This window comes from Pogona vitticeps, chromosome 2 (genome assembly GCF_051106095.1).
Source record: "Pogona vitticeps strain Pit_001003342236 chromosome 2, PviZW2.1, whole genome shotgun sequence".
NCBI classification, from domain to species: Eukaryota; Metazoa; Chordata; class Lepidosauria; order Squamata; family Agamidae; genus Pogona; species Pogona vitticeps.
Window position 1 is genome coordinate 34,944,721 of NC_135784.1, and position 10,124 is coordinate 34,954,844.

Consider the following 10,124-nt stretch of genomic DNA (forward strand, 5'->3'; position numbering starts at 1 on the left):
ATAGCAGACAGCGCTTGGATTTGTGGCTGTTCTCATTTACCACAGATTCAGGTGAAGGAAATGATCTGTTTTTGGATCTCCGCTTTCAGGGTCCCCATATATGACTGTGCAGTTCTGGAAATTTTAGTGGGGGAAAAATCCAACCAAAAAACCCCCCTCCAAATCTGTTCTATCCTTGCAACTGATTATACAGCACTTCTGCCTTTCAGAGAGCCTGAGGCCAAACTGCCTCCCACATCATCAAGTTGGTTATTTCAGCATCCTCTGAGAATAGCCATGGTATCTCTCGGGTAGCGCAGGTCTTTTTTCCCTCCCCAAAATGGAGTCGTCACTTGTTGTTTTTACACAGAAACTATTGAGCCCTCGCCAGTCTTCTTCATCGTTTGCAATTTTGTTTTTGGAATTGGTTGGCTCAGGTTCACTCTAAAATGGCCAAAAAGAGCTGGCATCTTCCTCAGTTGGTGCTAATTTTCCCCCTGTGTTTTACTTTCTCCTTTTCCTCCCCCTTCTGCAGCAGCCGTGATCGATAGGCAGACAATATGTTCAAAGAAACTGTGCATTCATTGGTATCCAAGAGGGAGCTGTGGGAGGATTTGATACTGAAACAGGCTCATCTTGGCTTTTCTCCTTAGTTAGGGGATACATTTTACCCAGCAGGTTTTTTCTCTCTCTTTCTTTTCCATTTTCTTTCTTTTTGTGTTTGTTTTCATGAGGGCCAAACTAGGCAGATGTGTGGATTTAAACCCCAGCGGGTCCTACTTGAGTAAAGCCGCTCCAAGGAGAGGTGATTTTCAGCCAAGAACCAAAAGGTAAAGGGATATTTAACGGGGCTGGCCCTACCACCAGGTCGAGTGAGGTGGCATCATTAAGGCAGCAGACTTCAGATGGCAAATTATGGCTTATTTCTTTCTGCCAGGAGATGTGTGTGGAGAGACACTTATCTGAAGGGGGCCTAGCCATTTCCTGCTCTGTCTCAGGTAGCAAAATGTCTTGGTCCGGCATGGGCCCTTTCCTTCCCTTACCAATTTTCCATGGCAGCTCCATCTTCTCAATCAACCTCCAGCTTCTGTGGGAGTCTAAACCAGCCATTCTCAAACGGCGCTCCTATGGTTTCCTGGGGGACCCTGGCACATTTGAAGGGAACCAGAGACTGGAAATAATTCTTCACACAACCTTCTGAGGCTTGTTATGCAACTTACACAATCTTGATTTGGCCTATATTTCTTTCATATTGTGTTGATTGATGTGACCAAAAAAAGGTTAAGAATGGCTGATGTATTTGCAAGGGCTGTCCAAGGAAGAGCGTCTGATGCAGAGTCACAGTGCAAAAAGCAAAATCTCCTCCCCTGAAAACTGCCCTTGTTTTCCCACCTCCTGAAGATTTGATGGCTGGGATTTTAAAGACAAATGAGTTTTGTTTGGCATCGCCTTCTGTAGACTTTTGTAGGCCTGTCTTTTCTACAGAAGCAAGATTACAGTCGACACAAGTTTATGCCAAATAAGCTTAGTAGTCGTTAAGGGGACACACAGGGTTCCGTGGTCAGAATCCTACTGTGAAAATTCATGACAAGCGGCTTGTTTCTTTCCCAGCTACGATGCTTCTGATACAAAGGCAGAGAGGTCCCCAGCTTTCTGTCATCCTGCAACTGGTCTCTATTGTGCGACTACGGCAATGGCCAGGTGTGTGACAGCCAGCCGGCAAAATACACCCGTTATGCAATTGCGTTTTTGCGATTATATAACCCAGCAGGCTTCTTGCTGTTTTTTTGCCCATCCAGGTCAAGGAAGTCTCCACTAGTCTCCCCTGATTTTGGCTGGCTAGGGACTAGTTGTGTGCTCAGTCTGAGTTAAGCAGTAAGTAAGGCTGCCTTGAAATGAGTGTGTCTCCCTCTCTTCCGCCCCCCCTTCCATCTTTGGCATTGGACAGTTTTTGATTTTTTCCCCCCATTTTCCTTGTCATGTCAGTCAACAACCTCTCTGAATCTGCACATAACTCTCACTTCCCTGCAGGCTGCTTGGATTTCTGTCTCTCGCTTTTTCCTCCAAGTGTCATCTCAGGGTTTATTAAGGTGCGTGTGCAGAATTTCAATTCCTGAAAATCTTTGCTTTCATGGTCATTGAGGACATGCTTCAATATGTGCAGGTAGTGTTTTTGGAAACCGCTTAGGATTGGGAGAGGGACAGATAGAGTACACCCCTAACTATCTGGTCCTTCATCTCTGGCTTTCAAACATGCCACTCTTACCCCTGCAGTCTTAACTGCCCCTTGTGATCTTGATTTACGGGGGAAATAGCATCATAGGGTAAGAAACAGCAATAACTGCTTTCATGGCAAAAGAGGAAGAGACAAAGAGACCACCAGACAAATTCAGGAAAAGCATTCAAAGTCAAATAACCATTGGTGGGTTGGTTGGATATTACCATTCTGCACAAGTTTGCAATAGTACCTTAAGTTCTTTGCAAAGCTTCCAGATAGTATTCTTTGGGACGGGGAGCTATTTTGTTTTATTTTGTTTGTTACATTAATCTCACCTTTCATCTACTGAGCTCAACAGAGCACTGCCTTTCCTCCTTCCTCTTCATTCTTACACCAATCCCCTAAGGCAGTGATCCTCAACCTTGAGCCTCCAGATGTTCTTGGACTACAACTCCCAGAAGCCTTCACCACCACCTCAGCTGGCCAGGATTTCTGGGAGTTGAAGTCCAAGAACAGCTGGAGGCCCAAGGTTGGGGACCGCGGCCCTAAGGTAAACCAGGCTGAGAGAGAGTGACGAAAGGATACCCAGTGGGTTTCATTTTGGCTCATTAGGGTCTAGACCCTGGATCCCTTGAGCCCCAGTCCAGCACTTCAACAGCTATGCCAACCTTAGGCAAGTAGGCTTCTTTCCCCACTCAAGGAGCATTGTCTAAAATCAGTGGTTCCCAACTTTGGATTCCCAGATGTTCTTGGACTAAAACTCCCAGAAGTCTTCAACACCAGCTGTGCCAGTCAGGATTTCTGGGAGCTGCAGTCCAAGAACCCCCAATGGTTACCTAAGGTTGGGAACCACTGGTCTAAATGGTATCTGTGGCAAACCTGTGGGGTGAGCCAGACGCTGCAGGGACTCAGTTGCCCCCTTGTACCTGCTCTGTCCGAAGCAGCTATTTCAGTGAAGAAGTTGTTGTTGTTGCTGTTGTTGTTGTTGTTGCTGTTGTTCTTACCAGCTGCTCTGGGACTTGACCGTATCTCTCTTCTTCCAGGTGAGAGCCTCCTGTAATCCCCAGCCCAGTCTGAGGACTATGCCAACACCTCCTTGCCTCTCTCAGCCATGGAGGGTCCCATGTTCGACACCATCCTGGAGACAACAGACGGGGTAACCCCAGATTCCAGCTGGGCCCTGCCATATCCGCTGGGCTTCCAGGTCTCTCTGACAGGCTTCTTAATGCTGGAAATTGTGCTGGGGGTGAGCAGCAACCTGACCGTCCTTGTGCTCTATTGCCTACAGGCTGGCCTGGTGGACTCGGTTAGCAACATGGTGACCATGAACTTGCACGTCCTGGACGTGCTCATCTGTGTCGTCTGCGCACCGCTCACCATGGTGGTGGTGCTGGTGCCCCCAGCTCGTGCTGCCACCCTGCTTTGCTGCTTCCACGAGGCCTGCATCACCTTTAGCAGTGTGGCCACCGCCACCAACGTGCTGGTGATCAGCCTGGACCGCTACGACATCTCTGTGCGTCCGGCACAGCGCGTATTGACCCCAGCCCGTGCCATTCTGCTCCTGGCCGGTGTCTGGGTATTGTCCCTCGCCGTCTTCTTTGTACCTTTCCTGGAGGGGGAGTTTGGTCACGCAAGCGCATGGCAAAACCGCACGGTGCTCTGTGTGGGACCGGAAGAATTCCACGCGGAGCTGGGCACCTCCTACCACCTGGCCATCCAGATCCCTACATTCTTTGCTGCAGTGGCCGTCATGTTGGTAACCTATGCCAAGATTCTCCAAGCTCTCAATATCAGCATCGGCAGTACTTTCAAACGCAGCCAGCGCCGCAAGACGAAGAAGAGAAAGCGCCGGAAATCTGCGGAGCCGAGCAGCAGCATGGTTGGAGGGGCGGAAGCCAAGCGGCAGTCTCAGCCGGTGCCTGCCCTCCCTACCCCACCGCCCATGGGGGTGCAGGCCTCCGTCTCTGTAATCATTGCACTGCGGCGAGCCGTCAAGCGGCACCGTGACCGGAGGGAGCGCCAGCGGCGTGTCTTCCGCATGTCCCTGCTTATTATCTCAACTTTCCTGTTGTGCTGGGCACCCCTCTCCGTTGCCAACCTGCTTATCCTGTGCCTCGGGCCGAGCCCCTTGATGGGCAAGCTGCGGATTTGCTTCCTGGCCATGGCTTACGGGACGACCATCTTCCATCCCCTCCTCTATGCCTTCACCCGGCAGAAGCTGCGGAACGTGCTCCGCAGCAAGCTGAAGAAGCGGGTGGTGTCGGCCCTTCAGGTGGATCCGGCGCCCGGCGGGACAATCATCCACAACTCCTGGGTGGAGCCACCGCGCAAAAGCTGCAAGGGCCGCTCTCGGGGTAGCGATGGGGCAGAGCATTGCCTGACGGAGGCTGCAAAGGAGTGAGGGGTGGTAGGCCCCCGAACCCTTAGAATGGCTACCAGGGGAGTTTGCAGGGGGTAGTCTACTAGTCCACTGCCTAACCAGAGCTGGTCAAGGGTGAGCACAAAACACTGAACCTCCTGACGGAGGGCAAGCAAGGCATGCGGCCTTCTCTTCTCCAGGCCACTTGGGACTACAGAACCCATGCTGACCCCTGAGTTTGAAGCCACCAAGGAGAAAGGAGGGGGTGGGCAATGTCACGGGAGAACCAGCCATCAATGCTTCACGGTTACCCCTATGGGTTCTGTGTGGGGAGAGATACTAATCCCTTATAATAGTCTAGCCCCTCCACACATAAACCCACCACCACCACAAAGCGCAGGTCCTTTCTGTACCCAGTCTTGAAACCATGGGACTGGCTAAGGAAAAGATGATGCCCTGGTCTTCCTGTCTCTAGCCTTGACCCAATTCACCACACTTAAGACCCACTTGAATTATTGCTACCTACCTACCTATCTATCTACGTATATCTATATACAGTATTTAGTGCCAAGAAGTGAGGCAGACACCCACTCAGGTGATGTTCCCCTACATCAGAGCCCCAAACAGTTCTGCCCTGGGAGCCTATTTAGCCTCAGACGCCTCTCTCTTTTATTGCTGGCTAAACACAGAATGGCTCAAGCAAGCGATGTGGGGGTGGGGGGGGCACAGAGGCCTGGGAAACATGACAGGGTTGTTGGGGAGAGACCCAGGCTTTGAAAAGGGCTAGGCTTAGCCTGAACCTCATGCTGGTCTTTGCCTCTGCTGCTGTGCTATCCTGTTTTATCTCCACCACCCTCGTAGATAAGGCAAGGCCCAGGGTGTCGGGGGCCCAGTCCCCTCCAGAACCTCAAAAAGGCTTTTCGGAAAGGGCAGGCGTGGATCTCCTGCCCCCCCACCTCTCACAGGGACTAGGTGTCTGGTAATTGCCACTTTCTCGAAAGTCTTACATTAAACTCCGTTCCTGTACCGAATTTCTATTCAGGAAACAGTTTCTTAACACCTCGAAAAAACAAAAACAAAAAGTCTTGCCACTGTAAATACAACGTTGGAGTCACTGATGCTCAGATCAGCCAGGGTTTGGCACTTTACTACATTGCATTTTGCTCCCCAAGAAACAAAGGGGGGGGGAAGGAAGGATCCCACTAAGGAGATTCCTGAAAAGAGGAAGGACAGTTGCACACAGCCACCCTGCCGCCAGTCTTTCTAGTCCGAGGAGAGGCATCATCCTTGCCTTGTTCTCCTCTTTAGGGAACAGGCTGTCAAAGGAGGGGGAGCCACTTAGACTGGGCTCAGGTGGGTGTGACCCTTTCACATGATACCTCTGGAAGAGAACAAGCACAGTCTGTAGCCCAAGAAAAAAACAAGCATATGCTGAATGGAGGGGGCTGGGGATTGCCAGGAGCAGGCTGCCAGTTTCCCACTGGAAGGATTCCTCAGGGCTGTTCTTGGGTGTTGAGGGAGCTGGGTCATGACTCACAAGGTGGAAGCCTGTGAGGGGCACCCAGAATGTAAGGCCACCATTTTGGTTCAAAGCAGCTTTTTTCCTGCAGAACACACCTTGGGAGGCTGCATGGCTCTTAGCAGCACCTTGAAGACCATCCTCTCGTCAGAGGAAATGTGGGAGTTGCATTCCTGTGTTCCTGCCGGAGGCTGGAAGCAACTAACAAATAAATCATGATTTATGATTAATTCAGATGTCCAATAACAAAGGTATAACCACATCACATTATGATCGTGAACATGATGAAGGATAACTTTAATCTTTTTGTGGTACAGTAGGACTGTGGTATCCACAAGGGATCGGTTCCAACACACACACCCCTTGCAGATGCTGGAAATTGCAAATAAGTAAAATCTCTATATAACATAGTCTCTGGTTCCCTCTAGTGGCCATTTCTGGCAATACTAGTTGGGAATTGTGTATTTCTGGGTTTTTTATTTAATATTTTCAGGCAGCAGATAAATGAAACCATGGGTACTGATTCTGCTGATACGGCAGTCCTGCTGTATGATCATAAGCTTTTAGTTACTTTTATAGTTATGGAATCTGACCTTGCTAAATGGTAGAAAAGGAAGATGGCATAGTTCCAGGATGGGCTCACGCTGCTTACTTTGTGATCTTTTGTGACATTCAGCAGTATAGATAGGAGGTGAGTATGTCTGGGTCACAGACCAGCAGTTTGTGGCATTCAAATTTTTAAAAAAGTAAATAAAAAGCAAACATTTATTTTACTTTCAAGACAGTCATAAGTAAATAGTTACATTTTTTAAAAATGCAGCTGTGACAACAACTATCAAGGAACAACAATTGCCACTAGTTTGTGTGTGTGTGTGTGTGTTTGTGTGTGTGTGTGTGTGTGTGTGTTTAATGAACCTTCCAAGCTCTAGTCCTCATGAATGTCAGACTCCAATCCTGTGTACCAGGATTGGGGGCAGAGGGACACACAACATAATACAATTCTTCCCCCATCCAGTTTTGGTGATCCCCCAGACTGTATCATTCCCTCCTTCTGAATGTTACTCACTTCTTGCTTAGGAAGGAGAACTGTCTGGAAGATCCCAGAAACATTGGCTCTGTTCTAAAGCAAGTTGCAGAGCCTTTCTTGAAAGTGGTGTGCATGGTTTCCCCAAACCCAGAAGCTAGTTACTACTGTAGTTACATTTTTAAGTTAGACAATTTCTCAAACATAACTAAAGCCATGGCATCTTAGTTACTTTAAAAGAAACCTGAGTGCAACAGACTGCTAGCCTATGATACAGACATACTCAGTATCTGCAAGAGACCACAAGGCAGCAGTATGAGCCAGCGCCTGGACTGTATAATATTCCTCCCATGACATTTAGTCAGGCCACAACCCCATAACTACAACTGAAATGTTAGCTACACTGCAGAAAAAATGAAGCTGTCCTTAGTCAAGTTATGAATGTCACTGGAAAAAAAGAGTAGATTTCAAGTAACTAATTTTTTGAACCTAGCTACTTTCAGGTTATGAGTCTCTGGGAGGATAGCCACCTCGTCTTGCCATGAGCACCTTAAAGTCTGACTTTAGACATTTTCTGTACAGTGTCTAGATAACTACAATCTAAGTGGACATATTTAAATGTAAGAGAGGAAAACAGACATTCACACAGGTTCATTCTGTTACCTACACATCACACATAAATCTTCATTCTTTATCTGCACTAAACACAAATATGTACATGTAAACAGAAGAGCTGATTAATAGATGTAAAGCTGAACTAGTTTTTTAATAAAAAAATTCAAAGTACTTTATAAGCAAATCGTGCAAAGCACTAGGATGCACTAGGAGTACAATTGCTGTGAATTACACAAGCCATTTCCATTGAGAAAGAAAGACTGCAATCAAGAGAGGTTTTCAAGCCTTCTTAAAAGACCTGCCCTTGATGGGACCAAGTGCAGATTGATTGAAAGAGAACTCCGTACAGGTGGGGCTACCAAGAACAAAGGCCTGTCTCTTGTTCTCACCAGCTTGGCCAGTTTTATTGGTGTGCTCAACAGCAGGTCCTCCAGGCATTTCTGAGCATAGAGACAGCACCATAACAAGAGAAAGTGAATCCAGAAGTTTATGCCTTTACTGGAATGGCCTGGAAACGAATGGACCTCCAGTGCAGCTGCTGCAGACATGATGCCTTCCCTTCAGAATGGTTGGTCCTCATTAGCATCTTCATGGCTGACTTTTGCTTCAATTGAAGTTTCCAAACTGTCTTCAAAGGCAACCCCACGTGAACCACATAGTCCATCCTTGGAAGTACAGCGAGTGTGTGGTGCCCAGACTACAAAATTTCCTAGATTCCTAATACCAAGAAATTGAAAACAATCATATGTTTGGTTCTTCTCTGTGTTACCTTGTATATCTAGCCATAGGCTTCATATTTTGGAAGCTGTAACACGGCCATAGTTAAAGGCAATAAAGAGCTAGTTGAGTTCAGTGTGAAATGTGTTAGAAAAAAAAAGGGATCCCCAGATAACACAGCCAGTTGATATCACATGAACATCCTGCTGCCTACTCAGATAAAGTGGGAATTCACAGATTTATCCTGGCAGGACACGATGATTTGGGTGATAATAGGTTGCTTACATAATTTCCCAAGGGTAGTCACACTGGAAGGTAGCAGCAGTAACAATTGCCAATGCACCTCACACCCATATTTTCCCATTATGACCTACTGATTTATCAGAGCCCCTGTGAATGGAGGATGAATGGCACCACCGCACCCCACCAATGACATATAACCTGGCAGTTCCTAGTAGCTCCCCCTTGCAAAATTTCTAATAGTAAGCTTTGGAGTCTAACACGTTTCCAGAAGGGATCTAAGGGTGTTTTATTTTCCTGTTTCAGTAAAGATTTAGCTTGATATTTTGCCATTTTGTAAGTTTCTTCTCTCTCCATTCCCATCTTCTGTTCTTCACTGAAAATATTGTTATGGGCTTCATGTTTTCCTTATGAGGATGTCAAAAAAAAAAAAGGCTTATAAATAAAAAGAACCCAGAAAGATCCGTACATGACAGTGGGCTTTCAGTTATAAAGAAAGAGTTACACATCTCTGCAGAATCATCATTGCAGTTTTGAATAGGCGACATCAAAACTCAGGTTTACAAAGATTAGCTTACCAAACGATAAAGAGTATTGCCTTTTAAAAAATAAAGTGGGGGAAGATTCTTGTTTGGCACTTCTTAATTATAGAGTGTCTCAGAAAGTGGGAAGGCACCTGTCAGTTTCTTTACAACAGGTGCATAAATACACACGTCAGATCCACAGAAGAAAAACAGAAGGTTCTTTTCACTGAGGAGTGGTTATGAATTTGCTATGGTAGACACTGCCCTACCACAGCGAACACACTCCAGGAGGACCTGATGCACTCATTAGTGTGACTGACGGCAGTCAAACTGTGTGGAAGGATGGCAAGACCTGTTGTCAAAATATCACCAAATGACGGGTGATATGACAGAACAAACAGGTCTCTCCTTTTTTTGCATCATTTTCACATGGGAAATTTGCTTTCTGAATATGCTGAGGCCTAGTGAAGCTTCCAGTGGATGGCCGAGGTGAGGTACCGCACTTCTCAAACTGTACCTAGGCTAAGACGAGAGCTTGAATGTCGAGCCAAGTGTTCTGTACGTTCATCCACCTCGTTGACGAGTGCTTCTTCTCAAGTGACACATTTCAAAGGTTGAGATTGTCTCTTCCCAGAGAAAAACCTAGTGAATGTGGCTGCCAAAGCTCAGATGGCTTCTAGAACTGAGGCACTATTTATTTATTATTTATTTAAAATATTTTTAAACCCCGCCTTTGTCCTTGAAAGGACGAAGGGGGTGTACATCATTAAAAAGACCATATTTAAAAGCTAAAGGCAGGCAGTATACAAATAATTAAAAAGAATTAGACCTGTGTTATAGTAAAAATGGTAATTAAAATCAATACAAAAACATATATAAAAGCAACAGAGCACAAAAATCCATACAAAACTCACTTTCAGACAGCTTGG

The 10,124-nt window shown here is 46.7% G+C and overlaps 1 protein-coding gene across 2 annotated transcripts in view; it reads left to right on the top strand.

Moving 5' to 3' along the window:
• Positions 1-9,135, top strand: part of LOC110079960 (G-protein coupled receptor 22) — a 71,984-nt gene extending 62,849 nt beyond the window's left edge. For both annotated transcript variants that reach the window (XM_072989297.2, XM_072989298.2), the window contains exon 2: positions 3,241-9,135. In XM_072989297.2, the coding sequence (XP_072845398.2) occupies positions 3,309-4,598 (1,290 nt within the window). In that variant the 5' untranslated portion in view covers positions 3,241-3,308 and the 3' untranslated portion in view covers positions 4,599-9,135. The remainder of the gene's footprint in view (positions 1-3,240) is intronic.
• The last annotated feature ends 989 nt before the right edge of the window (positions 9,136-10,124 follow it).